The sequence below is a fragment of the Macrotis lagotis genome, chromosome 5 (assembly GCF_037893015.1).
Source record: "Macrotis lagotis isolate mMagLag1 chromosome 5, bilby.v1.9.chrom.fasta, whole genome shotgun sequence".
In the NCBI taxonomy this organism is placed as follows: domain Eukaryota; kingdom Metazoa; phylum Chordata; class Mammalia; order Peramelemorphia; family Peramelidae; genus Macrotis; species Macrotis lagotis.
Window position 1 is genome coordinate 212,081,239 of NC_133662.1, and position 26,119 is coordinate 212,107,357.

The 26,119-nt window shown below is 38.8% G+C and overlaps 1 protein-coding gene and 1 pseudogene across 1 annotated transcript; one reads left to right on the top strand and one right to left on the bottom strand.

Annotated features, from left to right (window-relative positions):
* Window positions 1-1,046: 1,046 nt before the first annotated feature.
* TAF13 (TATA-box binding protein associated factor 13) lies at window positions 1,047-8,970 on the bottom strand. Its single transcript, XM_074188327.1, has 4 exons — window positions 8,865-8,970; window positions 6,838-6,916; window positions 3,235-3,332; window positions 1,047-2,780 (listed from the first exon to the last, which is right to left on the bottom strand). The coding sequence occupies exons 1-4, from the start codon at window positions 8,889-8,891 to the stop codon at window positions 2,610-2,612; spliced, it is 375 nt and encodes a 124-aa protein (XP_074044428.1). The 5' UTR covers window positions 8,892-8,970; the 3' UTR covers window positions 1,047-2,609.
* A 3,948-nt stretch (window positions 8,971-12,918) lies between these two features.
* LOC141490033 (transcription elongation factor SPT4-A-like) lies at window positions 12,919-15,052 on the top strand (annotated as a pseudogene).
* Window positions 15,053-26,119: the final 11,067 nt, after the last annotated feature.

Here is a 26,119-nt window from a genome sequence, read left to right on the forward strand (position 1 = left end):
GACTTTTTCCTGAGTTCAAATCTAGCCTCAGACACTTATTAGCTGTGTGATCTTGGGCAAACCACTTAACCCTACTGCCTTGCAAAAAAAAAATGCATTTTTCCAACTACATGTAAAGACAGTTTTCAACAATCTTTTTTTAAGGATTTAGAGCTCACTTTTAGGCCGTTTTGTCTCTAGAGCATGAAGTTATACATGTCTAAGAAACATATTTCCATATTAGTCATTTTGAGTCACTATTGTTTTTGCTTGTTTTTCTGTTACTGGGGAAGAAGACTCAATTCTGGGATCATTGGGACCATATCCAGAAATAGCTATGTTTAAAAAAAGTCATCAATGATATTTTTTTGAAAGGCAAAGCTTATGTTGAAATAGATTGGTATATGGGAGCTATGAGAAAGGGTCCCAGGCTTGAATTTAATAGACCTAAGACCAAGATAAAAATGAAATATTTCCTGCCTCTCAAAGGGCTCACAATCTTAAGTCATATATAATACGCTTGCCCGGGAATTCAAAAAACCTGGGTTTGAATCTCGATTCTGACCTTAACCAGGTATATGATCTCACCTTAATTTTTTCACAAAATAGAGTCAATTCTTTACTACTTAATTGGAAAATTTAGTGTAAAGGGAAAACACTTTTGTTAACTGTAAATACTTGATATTGACCTACTATAGTTTGCTTCACCTTCTTAGGTTCCCAGAATCCTTCCTATGAACAAGAGTGCAAATACTACAGCATTTATGATTTATTATGTAGAATATACTTATTTAGAGTGCTAAATGTATGGCGAAATCTGTTGAAAACTTAGCTGTATATATGTTGAAGTTCATATTAGTCAACAATAAGTGCCTACTATGGGACATTTATATCTCCATTGGGAATATAAACATCAAAATGAGCAAATTCCCTCCTCAAAGGAAATTCAGGAAATACAATGAAAATACAATTGGATTTGGAGTCAGATAACCAGAGTTCTAACCTCAATTCTGCTGCTACATGATTATGTAACCTCAGCCAAATCTCTTGGCATAATTCTCAGTCTCCTTATTTCTAACACTGGAACAATAAGTATTGCCTACCTCACAAGACTGTTAGGGAGTAGAATAAGCTGTCAGTATTTTGTAATTGTTAACGTGCTGTATAAAAGTAAGCCATTATTATAATGATAATATATAACTAGAGGATAGGAAAAAAGAAACTTTTTTTTTAAGGTTTTTGCAAGGCAATGGGGTTAAGTGGCTTGCCCAAGGCCGCACAGCTAGGTAATTATTAAGTGTCTGAGGCTGGATTTGAACTCAGGTACTCCTGACTCCAGGGCCGGTGCTCTATCCACCCCCCAAAAAGAAACTTCTTAAAGATCAAGAAAGAATACATTCCCAGGAATATACAGATAATACAGAAGGATTAGACATTATACATTGGGTTTAAACCGTAAAACTTGCTTAATTTTCATAATTACTTTATTCTTAATATAAAAAATTAGAATAGCAGAATTTCCCAAATATTGATTTATAGATTGTTCATAAACAGCAAATAAAAATGGTCGTTTCACACAAAAGGGATTTTTCAATGACTCAATTTAACGGTTTTTCAAATTATAATACTAAACTAAATAAATAATTTAATACATTATGGTTAAATACATACAAAAATTACATATCCTGAGCTACAATATCAGCACCTACAGTCACATATGTACAGATAATGGCAGCTATTTCCACAATGAACAAAGTAAATTTTTAGAGTACTTCCATTTTTTACTAAAATTTATAGTTTGCTCCTTTAAGAATCTCAGAATTTAAACCATATCTGTGGAGATTTAGTTCTCCTAAAACTCCAACAATGAGATTAATAGGCCAGAAAGGTTTTTAATCAGAATCAAATAAGTTACCAAATTATCTTAAATTTTCATATGGAATTTTGAAAAAGGAACAATAACTTTCACTAAGAAAACATTGCTTTTGATATCCAGTGAAAGAAATGAAAACATTATTTCTTTTAAGAAATCTACTCTTGTGCAAAAGAATATGGAACATTTTCCCCTCCTTTTCCTTAAGAGAAATTAACACCACCTTAAGAATATAACCCAACACAGGGTATGGAAAAGTTTCCTATAGCAATCCATAAAACCATTTTATATATATGATTGAAAATAGCCAGAAAGAGTTTTATGTCATTATATAAAACTTCAAAGGCAAAAAAGTGACCAGAACATAAATACTACTTTTGTTAAATTGTCTTTATCACCTCAAAAAGTCAATGATTTGCATGGTTTGCAGAATATTTTAGTTTCTTCCCTGCTATCATTGAATCTAGTGAGTGACTTCAAGTATAACAAAGAAAGGCAGGCAATTCAATACCTACATACCACTTTTAGATCCCTCAAAGTCAAAGTAAGGCAGTAATGGAGTGCTGCTCATTTTCCATTTACAGTGTCAATTGGATTGCTCCATTTTCCATTTACAGAATCAATTGAATACAGGTAATAATGAAGTACTTAAATTATGTTAGGACCTTTCATTTTTGGCAAGATGAAAAATACACAGGTCCAGTACACACCCACACGTCCTAAAAGGTAGGGAGAACTTTGAAGAACATAAAAGATGTCAGGATCCATAGTTTGCTTCATCAAATGCTTTTCTAGCCCGTTTCAATTCTTCATTCATAGTAAGCAAGTCTTTAACTCTGGCAAACTTCCTTGGATCCTTTCGAATCAAGAAGACAATGTCTTCAACCTGCACTCGACCTTGTCTTCCAATAGACATTGCTTTGTGAGTCTATGAAGATAGAAGTCATATGAAGAAACAAGTCATATGAAGAAACATGATGAATTCAATTACTTGAAAAATTTCCCCTGTATCATTTCATCTTTCCTATCTATTTCCCACAATCAGACAGAACAACCTGCTTCTAAAAAAAGAGTGATCCTTTAAAAAACTTTAATTATTTCCTAGATTGTTAGGCTACAACCTGAAGGATATCAGATCAGCACTGTCAATCCATAATATCAGTGGGTAAGAGAAAAAGCTACTTGGGGGCTGTACAGCATCAGTTTTCATAAATATTTCAATTGTATATTTTTCATTCTCCATGTACCAGCCAGTTGTTTCAAGTTTCTGCTTTTTTGGGGTGGGTGGGGAAGGAAAGAAGTAGTTTCCAATTTCTAAAAATGGGGAAAAAAAAGGTTCATTTTTCAAATAATTAATCAATTATAAAAAAAAACGACTTTACCATTTCAGTGATGAATTCTATCACAAGGTCTTCCAGAATATCCACTGACTCAGTGTAAGGATTTTGATCATCGCCAAAGCCATACATCATACATCTTACTATAAAAGAATAAAGCATTAATAAATTGACTTGAAAACATATTTATTAGCCTTTTACCAAAGTATGTAGGTATTCTTCAAATTGCCAATTCAATTCCACAAGATTATTGTTGAAACAGACCTTCAATACCATATAGTTCAATTCTCAGTTTACAGATAAGGAAACTAAGATCAAGGAAGTTAAGCAACTTGCCCAAGTAAATATAAAGCTGGGATTCAAATATAGTAGTTTCCACTGTATCATGGCACTTTTTCTCAATAAACACAGGACATAGTTTTCCTAAAATATGTAAGGTCCTACTCTGATGTCCCTCTGAGATATGGAAGTGACTCTAAATCCTCAAAAGCTAAACTCGCAAAATACAGCTTTGGTAAGCTTTTACTGTCTGGAAAAGTCTACAAATATGGTCCCAGCGACAGATTGTTTATATGAAGAGATTCTTCAACAGTAGATCTGGCTATGAATTCTTTAGCCACTACCAAGTAAAATCTTTATTCTTCAGTGACAACAGCAGAATGTCAGGGAAAGGGGCAGGGGGAGCATGAATCAATCTTTAGACCATCTATTTAACATTAAATTTTTTCTGGTATTCTTAAGAATAAGATCACTGTATAGTGAACAAGTTGAAACACCACAAAAGGAAGCTATAGGAGAGGCAAATACAAAAACTGGTAGCATTAATCTTATCAAGCATCCAAAAGTAATAAACACACTATCATTTCATAGGATACCTGATTATCATGTTTTGCAAATTAGATTAGCTTCTATGTGTGGCTTCAATGTGAAGATGGACATAGAAGATCATGAAAAATATAGGAAAACAATTCAAGAGTAAGAAATGCATATGGTCAAAGACTGGTCAAAGTCTATACTGAAGACTTATATTAATATATGTTGAATACTTTCTTTTAAGAAGAGAGCCAGATAATGCTTGAAATAGTGAGCAACAAATGAAACTTTAAAAAATGATTTTGGCCATGCAATCAGAAAGGAAACAGCTGGCTACCAACATGAGAATCACTTCAGCTATCAATATATCTCAAACTCTGCTTGAAGGGAAAAAAATTGTAATTAATACCAAAGCAGGAGAATAAAATATGGTATGAAACTGAAGCAAATCCAACTTGATCTTTCAAAACATGCTACTTAAATTAGTAAGAAGTACAATGAATAAAAGTGCACCATCACTATCATATTTCCTGAGCAAGTTTAACCAAGTTTAACCTGAGAATCAGCACTATCCCTTGAAAACATGATCTTGATTCACAGAGCAGCAAGAGTAGCACAAGTTTATAATATAAGCTTATTTGTAAGATACTATAGATGTTGGTGGGAGGCAAGTCTCACTTTCTCCTCCAGAATCACTTGGGTCCAGTGATCAGATATGAACCAGGGCAACTGGAGATGGTCCTGGATACAAGGTAATCAGGATTAAGTAATTTGCCCAAGGTCATATAGCTGATGTCAAGTGTCTGAGGCTGGATTTGAACATCCATCTTCCTGACTCCAAAGCTAGTGTTCTATCTACTGGACCTCCTAATTGCTTTGCATCTCATAAAACAGTGGGGAGAATACATAATGTTTAAGCTAGATCATCTTAAAAAAAAATCAATAATAGTAGAGCCACCACATATGGACCACAAAAGTAAAAATAGCACAAAAAACTCCTAAAGAGAAGAAGTTAGACTAATTCAAAAAGGTACAGTAGAGATCTATGCTATATGTGACACAATTCAAAGTGATGAGGGAATTAATTCTCAAGAGAAAGATAAAAAGCTATCATCAAATCTTTGGAAAAACTCTTAAAACTTATTGTAACCGGAAATGGTAATCAAGAAAATGCCCATAACTATACACCTACTTTCCCAGCTCTACACAATATTTATGAGAATATCTGTATATTGAGGAGATCCTTGTGGAGGGTATCATTAAAGAACAGGGTTTTGCAGCAGATCATATCTTTCTAATCAAAAACTGACAGATATAGTGGTATCAAATTTAATTCCCTACAGGCACACTGACTTAGAAACCACAAATTAACATTATCTATGTTATGTTGTGCTTTTAATTTGTTAAACATTTCCCAATTAGATTTAATCTATTTGGAACTAGGAGAGAGCAGCAAGTTTGACACTTCTGATGCAGAAAATAAAAGGGACTGTGCTTGTTTTTTTGATTATTAAAAAGCATCTGATTCAGCAGAGCAAAATGTTTTCTTAAAGACTCCCCAAAGAAGTGACCCCTGTGCATGTAAAAATTGAACAAAATTGCTTAAAAGATAACTTTGTTTGGCAGACCTTTGATTATAAATATTAAGTGAGGCATGAAACAGGGAAACATATGCTCACCAAGATATTTAACAATGTCAGGGTCCAAATGAAAAAGGGATTCTCCTTGAGGAAGAGGTTTATTGTTGGATATGAACAGGATAATGCTATATGGATAGTCTGCAATCTTCATCTTTGAAGGGTGTACCTACATTGATTGGATTAGACAGCCACTGATATATCAAAGAAGTATTTTAAGTTTGTGCCCATTTATTTGTCATGGATATTGAGACAGAATAGTGTCTAACCTCTTTCTAAACATAAGGATACAGATTTTGTATAGTGTCTTTTCAAGTACTATATACAGATGAAACAAAGGGGAACCAAAGATATTCCTATCTCTTCTCTGTTGACACATAAGGAGGTCAGACCCTCCAGCTGCCTGGAATTTTCCCCTTACTTCCTTCTCAGTCTGACACTTTCTTCAATGTGTGACTTTTCTAGCATGGAGGTCAGGTTAGGGGGAAGGTAGGTTCCTGACATCCAAAGTTCTAAATACTTCTCATAGAAATATTACTATCAATCATGGTTAAGTTGCCATCACTGAGAGACAACTGATGATTTTAATGTGGATGAATTATAAACCTACAATCAAAAGCATAATTGAGAACTGCTTTGGCTGAAAAAATTAATCACTCTGGAAAATCTGATGATAAGCCTCTCCAGACTCACCCAGGATCATATTTAAATAATGGACATACATTCTATTTTCTTGTACTCTTTTTTTTAAATAAGGCAATGGGGTTGTGACTTGCCCAAGGTCACACAGGTTAATTATTAAGGATTTGAACTCAGGTCTTCCTGACTGCAAGACCAGTGCTCTATCCACTGCATCACCTAGCTGCCCCTACAATCTATTTTCTGAACTGCACATGAAGACTTTATGGCTTGCTGGCAACTACTATAGATTATAGTTCATTGGCATTGCTATCAAGAAGCAAGAATCACTTCCATAAAATAATGGAGTACATTACAGGTCAAATAAGCTTTTATAGATGGTTTGAGACCTATAAATCATTATTTATAGCAGAACTTCTAAGGGAAGATGTTTTTTGTTCTCAGCAACAAATAAACTTTTAAAACACAACTTATTTTTAATTTAGGAAATGCCTATTATATATATTCATCTTTAAGGCAAGACATCCATAATTAAAACACTACCAAATACAATACTTACATTCTTTAGAGAAAAGTCTTTTCCTTTTACCCTGTCCCCCATCTGCTCCTCCTCCCACATCTTCATTATCTTCCTCAAACTAAAATGAAAAGAATTAAGTTTTTATTAATTACTAAAAATTCTACTTTATTTTCAACAATGAATTAAAACTGAAAGGTTCCTTAAGATCATTGATGCAAATAACCATTTCTGTATCCATACAGAAATCTTTTTACAAACAGAATCCTAATGATGGAGCTAAAATGGACTTACTTGGGTGAACAAATGATTTTCCAGCTTCTAATTGAACACTGAGTGAAGGGAAGATTAGAATGTAATAAAGCTACTCATTTACTTGTTGATAGTTTAAAAGCATTTTCTAGTAATAAGGAAAAAATAATGTTCATATAATGTTATGGAAATAGCTGAAGCATACGTATTATATAGTTAACTATGTTTTAGATACATGAGCTAAAGTGGGGAGACAAAAGATTTGGAACTGTGACATCATCTCTGAGTAACCCTTGGTGTAGAGACTTTACTATAATGGGTCAACAACTTGTATCATGTCACTTATTGAATAGAAAATTGACTGGGGCAGTGAAAGGTTAAATGACTTGCCCATGGTCTCAGTCGATATGTCTTCTTGATTCCAAGGTCATGTACTTTTGAAAAAAAATTAAAAATCTGTCTTTCAATCATTAATCTTATTTTGCCTTCTGCAGCAAAAAAGAATCATCTTTTTTCCCCTTTAGTGCTTTTCAAATATTTATAAAGAACTATCATTGCCTTTCCTAATTTTCCCTAAGCAAAGCATACCAAGTTATTTTAACCTGTCCATTTTTTAAAGTGATGTACTAGGAAGCACAGTAGGTTTGAGAGCCAAAAAATTGTGGTTTGACTCCTGGCTCTGCCATTTACTGTAAGCAAGCTTTCTTTCATTCCTAAAATAAGCTTATCACATGATGTCTGAGCTTCCAAACTCACTATTCTTTTCTTTCAGCAGATAAATCCCCATCTGTTGAAGTCCCTCTAAAAGTGTTGTTAGAACATTAAGAGTATAATCTGAATTATCAGCTTTTTGTCACGACTAGATAAATTCCATGCAATTCTAATGATAGGTCAGTTCTCAGAAATCTTCCAGTCCAATATTCTCATTTTGTAAAGATACAATTAAGACCTTGACATGTTAAGTGAATCTTTCAAAGCCACTGAGAGGAACCTGGATCAGAGGACTCCTGATTCCCAGAGATTTAGAGCTAGAAAAGACATTTACTATCATCCCCAAACAATGCATATACCAGAGGCTTTTAAGATTACAAGGCTATTTTTCTTCACAATAATGCAGTCAGTTATCACACAGCCTATTAAGGGCCAGGCTCTCTGTTTGATGTTGGGGACATGAAAGCAAATATAAAATAGTTTCAGCTCTTAGGTGATTTAAGTAACTTGTACCTATATTAATATGCTCCAAATACAAAATACTAGCAGGGCATCAAGAAAAGCTTTTAAGTAGGTGGTAGCTGTTGAATTGAGCTTTGGAGAATGAATAAATAGTGTTATGTATCTTTTTTCCTATTATGTAGAGAAGGAAATGAAGCCCGTGGGAGATAAAAAGGACTTGTCCAACATCACAGCAAAGGGTCCATGCCCAGGGACTCCAAAAATATAGTGCTTTTGCAACGACACTGATGTGTGTCGAGACTTCCGGCTCTGGCTCGCACTCATCGGGAGGAAGGTTCTGCAGACATCCCTGCCGGCCGGGGCATTCCGAGGTGCCCGCCCCGCGCCCCCTCCTTCCCACTCTCCCTCCACCCTTCCTTCTCTCTCCCCCAGACAAACCCGGTTCCACAGTGAGCGGAGGGAGAAGGGGCAGCGAGGCCGCCGGGTTGACCGGGGCAGAGAGAGGAGCCCTGGGCTCGGGCCTCCGGGCCCTCCCGCCCGCACCCGCTTCCGCTCCCAAAGGGCCAGGGCCCGCTGCTCGCTCCCACCGGGCTGAGGTGGGGAGCTGAGGAGGGAGGTCGGGGCAGACCGGGCGGCTCACTCACAGCGGGATCCTCCTCCTCATCGGCCATCCTGTCCCCGGCTCCAACCCTCAAAGAGTGCGCTCTCGTTCGGGGGCCAGCGTCAAGCTTCCGCTTCCTTCCTTCCGCTTTCTCATTTCCGGCCACGCCCCTTTGCCGGAGCTGCGCAGCCCCGCCTCCCCGGTCGGGGAAGGCCGGCGCAGGCGGAAGCCGGAAGCGCGTCTCGGTACGCACGCGCACTATGCCAGCGTCTCTGATTCGTCGGGAGTCAAATGGGGTGGGGCCTAGGCGTGACTCCCAGGAATTTGGAAAAAAAATGAATCAATGAATTAAAGAGTCACTCGTTCTCCCGAGCTGAGGGCCTGCTTTTCAGAGCTTGCAGCGGAACGGCTAGAGGAAGGAGCCCCCTGCCAGCGGGTACAGTGGTAATGACCTCCAGGGCCACCTTGAATGGGAGAAAGACACCCCAGCCCAAGAAGGGGTGTCCGGGACGTTCAGGAAGACCAGGATCTCTGATGTGAGGGTTGTTCAGGGTTGTTCATCCACCTTTCATCACCTCTCCTATGTGACTTCAAGAGGTTGTAGCATGGGCAGAGCCTCCGAGGGTGACCCAGAAGGCTCCAAATCCCTCAGCAAATCAGCATGTGAAGGCTGACCCTGGCCGAATTTGTTCTAACAGTCCAGAAGGTGTCTTAAGCAGGTGCTGGGAAGCACCTAGAACTTGGCCAGACATTGAAGATGCCAAGATCACTCACTGAATCCCAGGCCGGTGACAAGTCATTCTGACCTTTGTCTTTCAGCCGGACTTGAACGGCTCTGGAAGAGAGAGTAAGACCGAAGGCTTGTATGGATCTTTGCCCCACTTAAAGTCAATTCACTCCCAAGTCAAGGCAACACAGATCAATACATCACCTATGATGCCATGGGTCCTCTTCAAAAGAGAAGGATGAACAATAAAAACTCAAGCAACTTAAACAGATGACATGGAGCCAACTGGCAAATATAAATAAGAGTATTAGGAGTACCTGGAGAACTTTGAAGGGAGAGGAGTCATTTTCACACTGGAAGATGAGAGCTCCCGTTGGAAAATTGTGGGTGCCATTGACAACCGCAGCTTGAAAAAAATGAAATGGGGCAGCTAGGTGGTGCAGTGGATAAAGCACCGGCCTTGGAGTCAGGAGTACCTGGGTTCAAATCGGGTCTCAAACACTTAATAATTACCTAGCTGTGTGACCTTGGGCAAGCCATTTGCCTTGCAAAAACCTAAAAAAAGGTAAAGGTTTTGATTTGTTTTAAAAAGATAATTTGGAAATGAAATTTTCTTTGAGAGAAGGGTCGTAGAAGCTATCTGGATCCAGGGGCTTCAACATTCCCATCAAGAACAGTCCAATTCAGGGCTGCTAGGTGGCACAGTGGATAGAGCACCAGCCCTGGGGTCAGGAGTACCTGAGTTCAGATTCTGCCTCAGACACTTAATAATAATAATAATTACCTAACTGTGTGGCCTTGGGCAAGCCACTTAACCCCATTGCCTTGCAAAAACTAAAAAAAAAAAATTTTTAAAAGTCCAATTTGAACCTATCTTCCTGTAAGTACTTGAGGCAGGTAGATGGTATAGTGCATCGAGCAGGGCTGGCCTTATCTTAGTCTGCATTAAAGTAAAAATAATTATTCTACCCAGAATAAAAAATTCAATACACTAATGTAAGTTAACTTGTAGTCTTACCTTAGTTAGGTTTAGCAAGTGCTACTTTTAACTTCTTAGAAAGTGGGAGAATTACACCATCAATATGACAAGCAAAGGCATGAGGCATTAAAGCAAACCCAAAACAACAAAGTGACAGCAGTATAAAGGTAGATGAATACTGACTAGTCTGCATTGTACAGATGGAATGCATCCCACAGATTGATTGAAAATTCCATGCAATATATTCCATTTGTAATACTGCTTAAAAAGCCAAAGAAATTTAACATCAATGAGATTATTAGTGATGGAATTAAAAAGTCTAATATGCAAATTATTATTATTTTTTTTTTGCTCATGAAAGTCAAAACCCACAGGTGGGCCACATAAAATCAGACTTCTGGCTGCATGCAGCCCACAGGCCCTATTTTGATTATTTTATTTTTTTCCTTCATTCGTTTTATTATTACAATAATTTTGTTATAAGAGTAAACATAAACCCCCCTTCCCCCCAAGAAGATGAGAAACCTCAAGAATAGGGAGAGAGAGAGAAAAGTACTTCAGTCTGTGTTCAGATTCCAATGGCTCTGTCTCTGGGGTGAGTTGCTTTCTTTATCATAAGTCCACCAGAGAAGTTACTTCAATATTTTTCCCACAGTTGTTATTACTAGCTGTACCTTCACTCCATTCCTCCCCACTCTCATTTATTCTATTCTCTCTCTCCTTTCACCCTGGCCCTGTCCAAAAGTGTGTTGCATCTGAGTACCCTCTCCCTCGATCTTCCCTCTCTTCCTCACCCCCTTCGCTCTCCCCATTCCCCCTTATCCCATCCCTTTCTTCTCATTTTTCTCTAGGATGAGATAGATTTTCTCATCCTATTAAGTGTGTATGTTATTTCCTCTCTGAGCCATTTCTGATGAGAATGAAGGCTCACTCATTCCCCCTTGCCTTTCCCCCTTCCACTCCACTGAAAAATGCTTTTTCTTGACTCTTATGTGAAATTTCTTAGCTTCTTCTTCATCTCCTTTCCCTTCCTCCCAGTACCTTCCCTTATCACCCACTGACTCCATCTTTTTATTATACCACTATATTCTGCTCCTTCCTGTGCCCTGTCTATATATGCTCCTAATAGCTCTTAGAAATGAGAAACTTCATATGAGTTATTAATATCTTCTTCACATGCAGGAATACAAACAGTTCAATATCATTAAGTTCCTCATAGTTAGTCCTTCTCATACACCCACTCTATGGTTCACCAGAATCCTATACTTGAAGATCAAGCTTTCTGTTCAACTCTGGTTGTTTCAATAGGAAAGTTTGAAAGTCCCCTGTTTCATTGAAAGTCCATTTTTTTTCCCCCTGAAAGAGGATGTTCAGTTTTGCTGGGTAATTGATTCTCAGTTACCTTCCAGAATATCATATTCCAACCCCTAAGAGCCCTTAATGTAGATGCTGCCAAACTCTGTGTAATCCTGATTATGAAGCCTCAGTAGTTGAATTGTTTGTTTCTGACAGCTTTTAGAATTTTATCTTTGATTTGGGAGTTCTGGAATTTGGCTATAACATTCTTGGAAGTTTTTCTTTTGGGGTCTCTTTCAGGAGGTGACTGGTGAATGCCCTCAATTTCTATTTTACCCTTTCCTTCTAGTATCTCAGGGCAATTTTGCTGTATTATTTTCTGAAAAAGAAGTCTAGGCTCTTTTCCTGATCGTGGCTTTCAGATAGCTCAATAATTTTAAAATTATTTCTTCTGGATCTGTTTTCAAGGTCAGTTGTTTTTCCAATGAGATATTTCACATTTTCTTCTAATTTTTGACTTTTTTGGGAAGAGTTTTATTTCTTCCTGATTTCTTGCAAAGTCATCAGCTTCTTTTAGTTCTTTGAAGGAGTTATTTTCTTCAGAGAGCTTTCTTATCTCCTTTTCCAGCTGGCCAGTTCTGTTTTTTAAGGCATTCTTCTCCTCATTTGCCTTTTGTTTTGCTTTTTTCCATTAGTCCTAAACTGGTTTTTAATACATTATTTTCTTCAGTATTTTTTTGTATTTCTTTCACCAAGCTTTTGATCTGGTTTTTATGATTTTTCTGCATTGCTCTCATTTCTCCTCCCAATTTTTCTTCCACCTCCCTTAATTGCTTTTCTTTTTTTTCTTCTTTTTCTTTCTTTTTTTTTTTTTTAGGTTTTTGCAAGGCAAATGGGGTTAAGTGGCTTGCCCAAGGCCACACAGCTAGGTAATTATTAAGTGTCTGAGTTCAGATTTGAACTCAGGTACTCCTGACTCCAGGGCCGGTGCTCTATCCACTGTGCCACCTAGCTGCCCCCCTTAATTGCTTTTCAAAGTCTTTTTTGAGGTCATCCACATTCTGAGCCCATTTTCTATTTCTCTTGGAGGTTTTGGATACAGAAGCTTCAATTCTGTTGTCATCTAATATGTGTTTTGATCTTCCATGGGACTAAAGTAATTCTCTATGGTAAGATTCTTTTCTTTTGTTTACTCATTTCCTCAGTCCAAGACTAATTTACAGCACTTTCAAGGCTTTGGGGTGTTTTTTTTCTTTTTGGTTCACCCCTCTGGGACCTTTATTCATCCAAGGTCTTATGCTCTCCTGCCTGTGCTTTGATATGTAGATGACTACTGCATTTCCCTCTGCCCTGGAGCTGCCCAGGAGGAGTCCTGCTTGGCTATCTTAGTATGGCATCCCAAACTGCATCCTGGATCTGAGTGCGGGCAAACAGCAGAGTCCTACCCTGAGGGAGAGCAGAGAAATCTCTACAGTCTTCCCTGACCCCCTTACCAGCTGTGGGCTGTGCTCTGGGGGTGCAGGCTGCTTTCTCCAGATTCTCACTACAGGCTGGTACTCCCTAACTCCACACTCATTCTGGTGTAGCAGAATTCTCTCCCCACCCCTTCAAGCTATTCCAGGGCTGTGCTGCAACCAGGGCTTTTTCCAACTTCTGGTCCTGGTGAAACACATCTTTCCTGTGGAACTTCTAAGTTATCTTGGACTGGGAAAATCTATCACTCAGTTTTTCTGTGGGTTCTGCTCCTCTAAATTTTGACTAGAGTCATAATTTGTTGGTTTTTGGAGTTTTGGGGGAAGGAGTTCCCAGGAAATGCTGCCCTCACGATGCCTTCTTGGCTCTGCCGCCCCCACAGGCCCTATTTTGGTCAGCCCTGGCATTTAGTACTTGGAATCAGAAAGACCTGAGTTTGACTCTGTAGCCGATGGTTACTTGAGTTCGTTTCTGCCTATGAGGAATCATTATTCAGACTCGGGAAAGCAGGGGTGGAAAAATACAAAAATTTTTTCAAAAGGTTATAAGACATAGAAAGGGCTAAGGAGAGAGAGAGAGAGAGAGAGAGAGAGAGAGAGAGAGAGAGAGATAAAAGAACAGTCAAGCAACATTGATTGGCTGGGCCATAGTCAGAGAAGCTTTGGCGGTGGAACATTCTTGGTGGGGGCCGGTGCGGGGCGGAGGACCCGGGGGCCACGATGGCATTGGAGACGGTTCCCAAGGACCTGTGGCACTTGAGAGCTTGTCTTCTCTGTTCCTTGGTTAAGACTATAGACCAATTTGAGTATGATGGCTGTGATAACTGCGACTCATGCCTAGAGATGCAAGGTAACCAAGAGATGGTATATGATTGTACAAGTTCTTCTTTTGATGGGGTCATTGCAATGATGAGTCCAGAGGACATCTGGGTCTCTAAATGGCAATGAGTTAGTACTTTCAAGCCTGGAGTTTATGCAGCATCAGTCACTGGCTGTCTGCCTCAAGGAATTGTTTGAGAGCTGAAGAGCCAGGTGTGGTTTATAAATCCAGAGACACAGCAATCAAGACTTAGTGAGCCAGGAGGGCATCCAAACACCTCTGCTCTTGAACTTCTATCACTGCTGAACTGAAAGAATACTATTCATTTTCCCACCTACCCTCCATTCTCCAATCTTTTGAGGGATGTAAAGAGCAATAATGACTGACTGCAAGGACATTGGATTCTGGATTGTTGAAAGAGGGTTGGATTCATAAGATTATAGAAATGTTGAGGTAGAATTCTGCAGAAGGGAGTACCAGCCTGTAGTGAGGCTGTTGGATTGTATGTGTGCGAGAGAGGATAATAAATGTGAACTGTTTTAGTCAGAAGCATTCTTTCTCAAGTTCTTTGGTTCAGACCACCTCTTACACAGCTATGAAGAGGGGCCACATTCTTTCAACAATCCAGAATCCAATGTCCTTGCAGTCAGTCATTATTGCTCTTTACATCCCTCAAAAGATTGGAGAATGTATCTTTTTAGAGTTTGTCAAGACCTTCTAAATGGTTGCTGACCATTTGAAACTTCATGTTGCAATGTATTTTGGGTTTTACCTCATTACAATATTTTTTAAATTGGTAATGTTTTATTTTTTTCCCAATTACAAATTAATTTTTACAAGATTTTGAGTTCACAATTTTTCTTTTTTCCTTTTTTCTTTTTTTTTTAGTTTTTTTTGCAAGGCAAATGGCTTGCCCAAGCCCACAAAGCTAGGTAATTATTAAGTGTTTGAGACTGGATTTGAACCCAGGTGCTCCTGACTCCAGGGCTGGTGCTTTATCCACTATGCCACCTAGCCACCCCCACAATTTTTCTTACTCCCCTTTTTCCCCCTCCCTTTTTTTTGAAAATAGTTGGCAGTTTGATATTATTTGTACATGTGCTATCATGTAAAACCTATTTCCATATTAGTCTCAATTGTGGGAAAAGAAACTGATCAAAAAGAAAAGACTGAAAGAATAAAGTAATGGAAAAAAATAAAAAAAAAATTTCTGAGGTCGGATTTGAACTCAGGTCCTCCTGACTCCAGGGCTGGTGCGCTGGCCACCTGGTTGCTCCTATATATTTTAATTATGTATATTTTCAAGAGGACACCCTGAAAAGCTCCAAATGGAAAGAGTTGTTTCTAGTTGGCTTCAAGATGCTTCTGTTTGCAAATGACAGTGCAATTGTAACAAGACCTAAATAATGATGAGCCTTTCTAGTGAGATCCATAGCTCTTTAAAAGAGTGAACTAACAATTTCTTTGGGAAAAGCTAAATGAGTGAATGAGTGAAAAAGAATTTATACCATGTGCTAAACACAACTGAGCTTTGGGGATACAAACTAAAAAGGAAGTATTTTTTTTCATAAAGCTTACATCCTAATGGGAGAAACCATACATAGAGGTAGTTTCAGCTACAAGTCAAATGGAAAGGCCCACCAGTCTTTAAGATGCAGTGCTAAACCATGGGAATGTGTCTTTAATTCTACTTCCCTTTATCAGGCCATATTTGTTTCTAATAGCAAACCATTGTATAGTGCAAAGCACTTCAGTGGCAAAACTGCTGTTTTCCAGGGCTTCAGTACCTGTGATTATGGCACCTGCAGAGACAGATGGCAAGTTTCATCTCTACTAGTATTGCTTTTCTGAACAATGCCTATGGCAAAACAATTGGAAGCAGGACTGATTGGGGGATGGGGAGGTGGAGGGAGGTACTATTCCAGGGGCTCTTGGAATTTACTTCTGTAGGTAGAGGTTGCTTGGCAGTTGGTAGGAGTAATGGAGTTGTCTCAACTGGAGTCTGACAGAAGATGGTAGCTGAGGTATGGGTGGTGATGATGTGCTAATCAGCCTGGCATATACTGCTTTCTGTCTTCCTCAGGGTATATTGCTGCCTCAGCTAGACTAGCTTTACTGTCCTGTCAGAGGCAGTTGGTTAGCATTAGTGGTAGTAGTGGTGGAAGCTATATTGGGCCCCTTCTCCATAGCGTTTGCTACCCTGAATGAAGGTGGAAGGACCAGTCTGGAAACAGGGATAGTAGGGGAAATTATTGTCTCATACTATGTCTTAGAGTTGGATACTTGGCCCATCATATAGAAAGAAAATGAACTGGACCATAATTAAGGAGTAGAATCTGGGATTGCAAATTGGCAAAGTGCCTTCAATCATCTCAAATTGCTTCCCCAAACACACATACATTACACAATCTTTTTATACCAACATTCTTGTGTTAATGCTAAATATTTACAAATATAGAACATAGCTACAATCTCCAAGTAAACAGAGTTACAGGTGACCCAAAGGGCAAAGGATAAGTAAGGTTGGTGTAAATAGACTCTAGCCTATTTATCACCAGTGATGATTTACAAGTTACAAGTGACCCATCATCTATGGATCAATCATGGGACTAGAATGAGGAATGAAGGATAATGGACAAACATCTCTAATGCTTCACTGGCTCTCACTGAGCATTTCCACCACCAACACATTAAATGGATCTTCTTTAGGGAACTAATGGGAAAGCCCAAACAAGTTTCACATCACAGTAAAACTAGAGTGGATGAGAAGGCATAGATAGGTTGTGATTTGGACTATTGGGAGGGATAGCTTCCAATTAATGATTAATAATTAATGAGATCCATTGAAACAATGTGTGCTGGTGTTTTCAAAGGACCTGTAAGATCTGTGAATACTTTGGTACTATCTGCCAAGCTTCATTACTGCCAAAGCCAAAAAATCCCAAGATCACAAGAGTCTTAAAACATGAGTTAAAAAGAAACCAAGTCCTGTTCATGGAAGAAAGTTTTCTGACAGTTCTGATGAAGAATGTGGACAAAGAATTTAAAAAGAGGGAGATACAATTTGACCTGGGGGTGAGGGCAGATATTAAGCTCATAGGAAAAGATCTAAAGCTATGCCACATGTGGTCACCTGCAGATAAAAGGTAGAAGAAAGTTTAAAGGAAGTTCTGAAATTTATCCTTTTATTTAAATCTTCAATAAATATTAAGTATTTACTATGTGCCAGGCAGCTAGATGGTATAGTGGATTGAGTGCCCGACCTGAAGTCAGAAAGGCTCATGAGTTCAAATCTGACCTCACACGCTAGTTGAGTGATCCTGGGAAAGTCACATAATCCTGTTGCCCCATTTTACTCATTTGTAAAATGAGCTGGAGAAAGAAATGGCAAATACTATCTTTCCCAAGAATACCCCAAATACGAGTCAGTCACTCATGACTAAAACGATTGAACAACATTGAAAATATCAAAGAGGAAGTAATTAAGAGGATGATAATACCTAGCAGTGTTTATATAACATTTTAAGGTTTGCAGATGCTTTACAAATATTATCTCACTGAACTCAATATCTTTTCCCTTAAATCCTACCCACTCCCTACCTTCCCTATGACATTCCAGGCCAACACTCTCCTCCTAGTCCATCAGGCTCATAATCTGGGAGTCATACTGTACCCATCAGTTCTGCTGATTTTTATCTTTGCATTATCTTTTCAATATGCCCCCTTCTTTTTTCTGATCCTGCCCCTACTCAGAATAGGCCCACATTACCTCACACCTGGATGACTACAATAACTGCTGGTTGGATATGCCTGTCTCAAGTTTCTACCCACTGCAATCCATTCAGCCTCTAAAGTGATTTTCCTTGGACATATATCTAAATATGTCACCTCCCTATTCAATAAATTCCAGAGGCTTCCTCTTGCCTCCAGAAGCCAATACCAAATTCTCTGTTTGACCTTCAAAGCTCTTCATCACCCAGCCTCCCCCCCCCCACAACTACTTTTCTTGTTTTCTTATACCTTACTTCTCAACATGAGTTCTTCAGTCCCGTGACACTGCCTCCTGGCTGCTCTAGGAACAAGACCTTTTAGCTCTCGAATATGGGTATTTCTCACAGTCCCCATACCTGGGACACTCTCCCTCCTCCACTGGGTCTGCAGTCATCCTTGGCTTCCTTCAAGACTCAACTAAAATTTCATCTTCTACTCTACAGGAAGTCTTCCCTAACCTGTCTTAATGATAGTGCTTTCTCCCTGTTATTTCCTATTTATTTTATATATAGTTTTCTTTGTTATTTATTTCTGTGCTGTCTCCCCCCATTAGATTATAAACTCCTTTAGAACAGGGCCTGTCTTTTGCCTCTTTTTATGTCTTCAGTACTTAGGAAAGAACCTGGTTTTTAGAATAAATGTTGATTGATTGATTGATTAATCCTGACAACAACTCTAAGCAGGAAGTGTTATTATTATCCCACTTTTATAGATAAGAAAACTGAGGGATGTGCCCAGGATCACATAGCAAGTAAGCATCCAAGGTTGGATTTAAATTTCAGTTTTCTGACTCTAGGTCAGTATACCTAGGCCTTGTATAGAAGGCGGCACTTGAACTTTGAAGGAAGTTAGGAATTTTAATCAATTAACAAGAATTTATTAAGCCTTAACTATGTGCCAGATATGATACTAATCACTGGGGGATACAAAAACAAGGAAAAACAACCCTGACCCTCAAGGAGCTCACATTCTAGTGGGGAAGACAAGATGCCTACAAAATATAGAAAGAGAGACTGAAAGGTAACTTTAGAAAGATGTTTCTAGGAGCTGGGGTTGGAGGAGGAAAATTGGAAAACTAAAGGAAACTAAGGCTGAGGTGAGGAGAGAGGAAAGGCTTTCCAAGCTTGAAGGAGAGTCAATGCAGAGACATGGAATGTTATTTGAGAACATGAGAGAATAACAATTGGGCCAATATAGCCAGATTTTAAAGGATGTGAAGAGAAGTGAGGTCTAAGAAGACTGGAATGAAAGGAAATGGCCAAGTTATAAAGACTTTTAAAGTTCTTTATTTGATCCTGGAGCTTAAGGGATCCACTGGAATAGGAGGATGAAAAGTACAGACCACTTTGTTAGCTTTGTAGAGGGTGGACTGGAATAAGGAGAGCCTTGAGAGAGGGAGACCAACCAGAAGACTTTTGCAGTAGTCTCAGTAAAGGGGATGAAGGCCTAAACTATGGTGGTAGTTGTGTGAATGGAGACAAAGGAACCTATATGAAAGCTTTCTTGTGACTTATTCCATCTCAGTTGAGTACAGAAATCGTCATTTATTTGATCTTGTCATTACCCACAAGTGTTCTATTTCCATGTTCATAATCTGTTGTAATTCCACATCCATCTCTATTCTTTCCTCTTCTTTCCAATCTCCAATCCTTCAACTCCTCAATTTCCTAAGCCATTACCTCTTTACTAGCTACAATCTCCTCCTTTTGCCACCCTGACCCTTAGGTGAACCAGTTCAATTCTCTACTGTTCTTTGCTCTTGAGTCCTTTGCCCTTTTATTATGTCTATAATTTTGCCCTGCAGAATCTGGGCTTTGATGTGCCAATGTGGAAGAAAGACTCACTTTCTGGTTCTGATCTGGCCTCAGATATGTGACTCTGAGCCAGTCATTTAAATCTATTTGCTGCAATTCCTCATCTATAAAATAAGCTGGAGAAGGAAATGGTAAAGCATTCTGGTATCTTTGCCAAGAAAACTCCAAAGAGAGTCATGAAGACTCAGACATGATTGGAATGACTCAACAACAGCAGAGGCTCAGTTTGGGATTATTCCCACCATCCACTATTATTGCTCCTATACACATGCTATTAAATAAAGCTGGAAAAAAATCATGAAACTGCTGATTAGATTATATATTTATATATATATATATATGTGTATATATATATATATATATATATGTTATATAACTCAAAACTGGGCCCTCACTATAGCAAAACAATCCATCTGCACCTTATTAACTTATTCTTCCATTTATCACAGTGGCTTTTCTCTCTCTCTCTTTTTTTTTTGCAAGGCACTGGGGCTAAGTGACTTGTCCAAGTCATGTAATTATTAAGTGTCTGAAGCCAGATTTGAACCTGGGACCTCCTGACTCTATCCACTATGCTACCTAGCTGTCCCAACAGAAGCTTTTCCAAACCTTCTCATCCTTTCTCAAACTTCCCATAGGCCTTCTTTAACTTTCTCAGCTGAGAAGCTTTCCTTAAACTTCACTGAAAAAATTGAGGCCATTTACCAAAATCTGTATTTTGTCCTTATCCTCCTCTACATCCCTCCTTCCCTTACTATCCCCTCCTTCCTCTTTTGCCTCTATTTCATATGAACATGTAGTCTTTCTCCTTGCAAAAGAAAACCATTTTCTATGTGTACAAGTATGAATTCCATTCCAGCTTGTCTTCTTCTGCATATTTCCTCCACCAACCTATCCTATACTCATTCAGAGATACAGACATACACTCTTTCCTCTTAATGATGAAAGTTTGTTTGACCAAAAAGTCTATGTTTGATAACCTCCTGGAACTCTGGTTTGTCAATAAATGAATCAGGGTGAAAAGAGATGTCCTATGATGGTTTGGGACATGAACTAATGACTGAATGAATTTGGGAAAGGTGAGGATAGACAGATTCATGTTCTTTTGTGTATAAGTGGCATGGTTCCTCAGTTTCTTTCTTTAAAATTTTATTTATTTGAGGCAATAGGACTAAATGACTTGCCCATGGCCACACAACTGGGCAATTTTAAGTGTCTGAGGCCAGATTTGAATTTATATTTCTCTCAGGCATCTTTCTGCACAAATATGAATGGGAAAGTGAGTAGTCTGGCCAGCAGATGGCACTCCAGAGATGAGGAACATGTCAACTCAGTTTGTAGAATAAATAAATGAATAAAAGAAAAAGTATGTATTAAGTGCCTACCTTGCTCCTGCTCTCAAAGAACTTACATCTGAATAGGAGGAGCCAACATTTAGAGAAGTAGTGGTTAGGGAGAGAAGCTTTGGTCTGGCTTTATTGGGATGGTACACAGTATTTTTACTGGGATGGCAAGTGAAGCCATAGGGCAACTCGTTAGTGTATACTATCTAGGAATGGTGCTGTTGATGTGATCACTATTTCTAGAGCTAGAAAAAGTGTTAATGGGTAGTAGCAGGGAGAACACGTGCATGACATGGAAAAAATAATGTCTGAGTCAAAGTTGTTCTTTAAGTAAATGCTTACCACCTGGGTACCCAGAGTCTCAGATGGAATATCAGTTGAAAGTCCAAGGGTAGAGTGTACGAGTGTAAAGGTATGAAGATGGTTGACTAGATAGGAAGAACTCTCATCCATTAGGAACCAGGGTCCTAAAGACCTAAAGAAGCATGGAGGGCCAAGCCAGAATCTTGAGCATCAAGGGACCTTAGAGGCCATCTAAATCCCATCCTTTCATTTTACAAATGAGGAAATCAAGATCTGGAGGCTCAGAGTTACACAGGTAGAAAAAAATCAGAGGGAAATTTGAGTCCAGATCTAATGAATCCAGATGAAGTCTTCTCTCTACTGTATTTTGCTACCTCTTGACAATTCAGCCAAGAGGAAACCTAAGCCTGAACTAGGATTGCCAACTGGACAATATTTTAGCAGGAAAAAAAAATGCTGCTTTTTATTGATGAGCTGTCATTAATAGCTTTTTTTGTTTGTTTAACTTGGCCTGAACCTTTCTATCCTCCACTTTAAACCTCCTCCTGTGATAGGTGCACTGACTACTTTGAGTTCTCTGACCAGCAGAGAACTGTTCTCAGCTACAGTAAATGAGATGGGAGCCAGAGATGGTAAGAACTCCAAGTTTATTAGATTCACACAGCAGCTTATATCCTAATCTACTTCTGTACTCATGCAACCAATTTAAGCACCATTCATATTAAAGTTTACACATTGGTTAGATCATTACACATTGGGTTAAACAGTTACGCATTCTTATGCATACTTCATTGCTCTTGCTATAATGCAAATCTTGATCAATGTCAGGAAATACAAAGGAACTGGGTCATGATGATCTTATGGAAAAGCAAACTGGTTTGGGGTCATGCTGGTCTCCTGAGAAACTGAACTAGTATGTTGGCAAAACAACAAGAGGCCAAAGAGGGTCTTTAAACCATTACCTTTGTCATTTCACAACTGTGTTCCTTAAGGATCCCTAACACTCCTGTGCCTTATCTAGTAAAGAAATGACCCTGTAATCTGAAAGGGTTTGATCTGTGAAGTACAGGCTGTGGAAGGTCCTGCCAAGTGGAGGGGCATAATAGGAATGGAAAAGGGCACATACAAAAATGAGTGAGGATGTTTATTTATCTTCAAATTCAAAAGGAGAACTCAGTAAATAGGGTCCTTCTAGGACTCAGCTACAAGGGTAGTGAAAAGGTCGGGGGGGGGGGGGGCAGACCTTGACTTAACCTGACTAGGAATAAATTCTTCATCATGCTGACTGAGTGCTAAATGAGGAAGCAAAAGACTGAAGGTTGTAGAAACACCAGGCAGCTCTCCTGAACAGTGGTGCCTTCTAGTTGCAAGTTCTGCCTTGAGCTTTGCTCTCTTTCCTACCTAGAAATGATTAGTTTTCCCCAGTAGAGTAGGAGACAATAGGGAGAATTTTTTGAGTTTGTGTGATGAACTTTGCTGTTTATGTTATTATTTACTACATTCAATATGCTTTTAACTATGCTCAGTATTAGCCTTCTGGTAACTTACCTAGTCTGAGAAAAGTCTAAAAATGAATAAAGACTTGAGTCATCTATTTTCCTTCACACTGGAAGATCAAGGGTAAGAAATTCCCTATCCTTTAAGTTTTCATTCACTTTGATATAGCTCAGGCATTTGATACTAAGGATTTCCTCTCTTCTTTTTGATATGGTTTCCTTTTGCAACAGAGATACCATATCTTTCTGGTTCATTTACAACTTCTATACATATTCCCTTTTTTATAGCTTTCTCTGAATGCTTTTCTTCATTTATTTTTTCTATTTCTAATTTAAATTTGATAAGCATTAACAAATATGAATTCCAATGTTTCTAGTGCTTTTTTTGGTGGCTTCCCCAAGTTTCAGGATTATTTGCCAACTTGTCCTTATTCAAGGGGAGATGAGGATGGGGATGAGGGTAATTGGAAATGTGAATGGAAAGAGATTGTTTTTACCCACTCTCAAAAGGATTCTGCATGAGGTGCTGACCATATAGGAGGTCATTCCTGTATTTTGAGGCAAGGAAGAAGTGAATGGCATTCAATCACCTAAGTTTGCTCAAAGTTTGTGGACTGTTAGTTGAGCAGCAACTCTCCTAAGCTGCCCTTTTCTGACTAATTCAGGTGCTGTAAGCCTGACTAACAAAAGAGTTCAGAGGAATATTGGCATTGGTTTTTCCATCCTAAGGGTTGTAGCACTTTCCCAAAGGAAATGGATGACAACTGAAGAGGCAGCAGCAGTAGTGATAGAGACAGCAGCAGAGTGAAGGAGCCCCAAAGCTTGACAGAAATGAGAAATTGTAGCAATACCTAGAAATGTGGGCTGAAGAGATATTCCTAGAGATGGTGGTAGCTAAATAACAGAAGCAATGAAGGAAGAAGAGGCTGGCTTAGCAGATAGCTCTAAACATAAGGATAAGAAGAACTAGAACCATGGAACAATGAGGCAATGAGTCACCACAGAGAGGGACAAATACAGACCTTGCCAATTCTTTACTAAATTGTGAGTTGTCTGAACTATGTAGGTCTAAGCGATAGGAATAGACTCTTTGGTGATATAAAATTATTTCCTAATCTGGGGGTTAGCCACAAGAAAGTGCTACAAGAGGGGCGGCTAGGTGGCCCAGTGAATACAGCACGGGCCCTGGAGTCAGGAGTACCTGAATTCAAATCCAGTCTCGGACACTTAATGATTACCTAGCTGTGTGGCCTTGGGCAAGCCACTTAACCCCATTGCCCTGCAAAAAAAAAAAGTAAAAAAAAAAAGTGCTACAAGAAACCACACAAGCTCCTGAAGAAAATAAGTCTCATCACAGGTTGCTTCATTCCCTAGAAACCTGAAGTTCTTTTCCTACACAGGAATTCTCAAGCAGAGGAGTTTTATAAAGGTTTCTAGGAGAGCTGGAGTTCACTAGGGGTGAATGCTGTTTGGTTTTTGTTACTATCTATGTGTTTTGGTATGCATCATTTACTCTATTCTTTGATACATATGTAGTATGATTATCTTTGGCCTCATGCTTTCAGGGTCAAATCTATTATTTCTCCTCAGGATTTCCGGGTATTCTGAAGGGGGTCATGTGTATTTATTTTATCTACCATAAATTCAAGTTTCACTGGATGTGTCTTCCTCCCATTTGTTAGGGAACCAGTGACTAGCACCCCCACGTTCATTTAACCACTTTAAATTAGCTTAGTTTTCACAAAAGGATATTTACTTCAAAAATAGAACAAACATAAACATACAAATATTTCCCCAATACCACAAGCCAATAGCATGGAAACAATGTAAAGTCTAATGGACTGCCTTCTGTTGGGGGGGGGGGGGATAGGGAAGCAAGATTTGAGGAAAAATTATAAAATTCAAAATTAAATTAATTAATAAAAAAATTTCAAAACAATTGGGCCAGCAAGAAAAAAAATTGCCACAAGGCATATTCCTCTCCCCCCCCTTCTCCCAACCACCACTAAATCACCTTGGTCTCTAAGGTTCGGGATCAGGCTCAAAAGTTTAGCTCAGTTCCTATACAGTCCCACCAAGTTCATAACTATATACTATATGATTGCCAAATGAACCTCTGTCTTAGCTACCTTGAGCTAGGTTCCCAAAGGTTACTTCCAGAAATTGCTTTATCTTGCTCAGGCAATTAATGCTTCACTGGCTACAAAACCAGATTCTGGAAAGATGGGACACTGAAAGAGGCTCCACTCTCTTCATTTCTCAGGGTAAGAATGTACTGCATTTGGCTGCAAATTCAAATCATAGTATGCTTCTCCTAGGGTCATAAGCTCCACTCCCTTCACCAGTTATCAGGCATCCCCCAGAGCACTGAGGCTAAGAGAGGCTGAAGCTGATAGACCTTTATGAATGACTCTATAATCTGTCAACGAACTTCCTTTTTAACATCTGAGTAGTCAACCAGAACCAGTTACAGAATATCTGCACATGTTCCACAGTTGTCTCTCCAAGCCATTTCCCTTACATGAATTGTCTGGAAGTTCATTAATATCCTTCACATGGAAAGGTGATATCTTCTTCTTAGCTTTCTCCTTATGAAGACACCTTTTGAGACATTTCTTTTTCTTTTTAGATTTTTTTTTTTACAAGGCAAATGGGGTTAAGTGGCTTGCCCAAGGTCACACAGCTAGGTAATTTATTATTATTATTATTATTAATTTTTTTTTTTAGGTTTTTGCAAGGCAAATGGGGTTAAGTGGCTTGCCCAAGGCCACACAGCTAGGTAATTATTAAGTGTCTGAGACTGGACCTGAACCCAGGTACTCCTGACTCCAAGGCCAGTGCTTTATCCACTATGCCACCTAGCTGCCACCTAGCCACCCTCTCTCTCTCGACATTTCTTCAGGAGCTTGTATGGTTTGTTTAGATTTGTAGTACGTTCTTGGGGCTAACCCCCAAATTAGGAGGCACTCTGGATATGCACCAGATCCCTATTAAATATTTACTTAACTTGCTTTCTGTTTCATGTTTTGTTAGTATAATGCTTACAAGAGAACAGAGGATATCTAGAGGAAAAAAGTGATTTAAAGTCAGAGATGTTCCTTAGGCCAAAATGATTTGTATAGACTATTGATTGAGTGGGATATTCCTTCTTAAGAGTTAATATTCCTAGTGAGGTCCTCTCAGGGTTAAAAATCATTAAAACAAAGACAGACTATTACTCTATTTTTTTTTTCAAGGCAATGGGGTTAAGTGGCTTGCCCAAGGCCACACAGCTAGG

What these genes read in the sequence shown, in the direction of transcription:
- TAF13 (XM_074188327.1), bottom strand. Translation starts at nt 8,891, where the DNA reads ATGGCCGATGAGGAGGAGGATCCCGCT. An exon ending in ATGAGGAGGAGGATCCCGCT is followed by an intron (nt 6,917 to 8,864) that starts GTGAGTGAGCCG and finishes TTTTCATTTTAG; the next exon opens with TTTGAGGAAGATAATGAAGA. An exon ending in TAGAATTCATCACTGAAATG is followed by an intron (nt 2,781 to 3,234) that starts GTAAAGTCGTTT and finishes CTATCTTCATAG; the next exon opens with ACTCACAAAGCAATGTCTAT.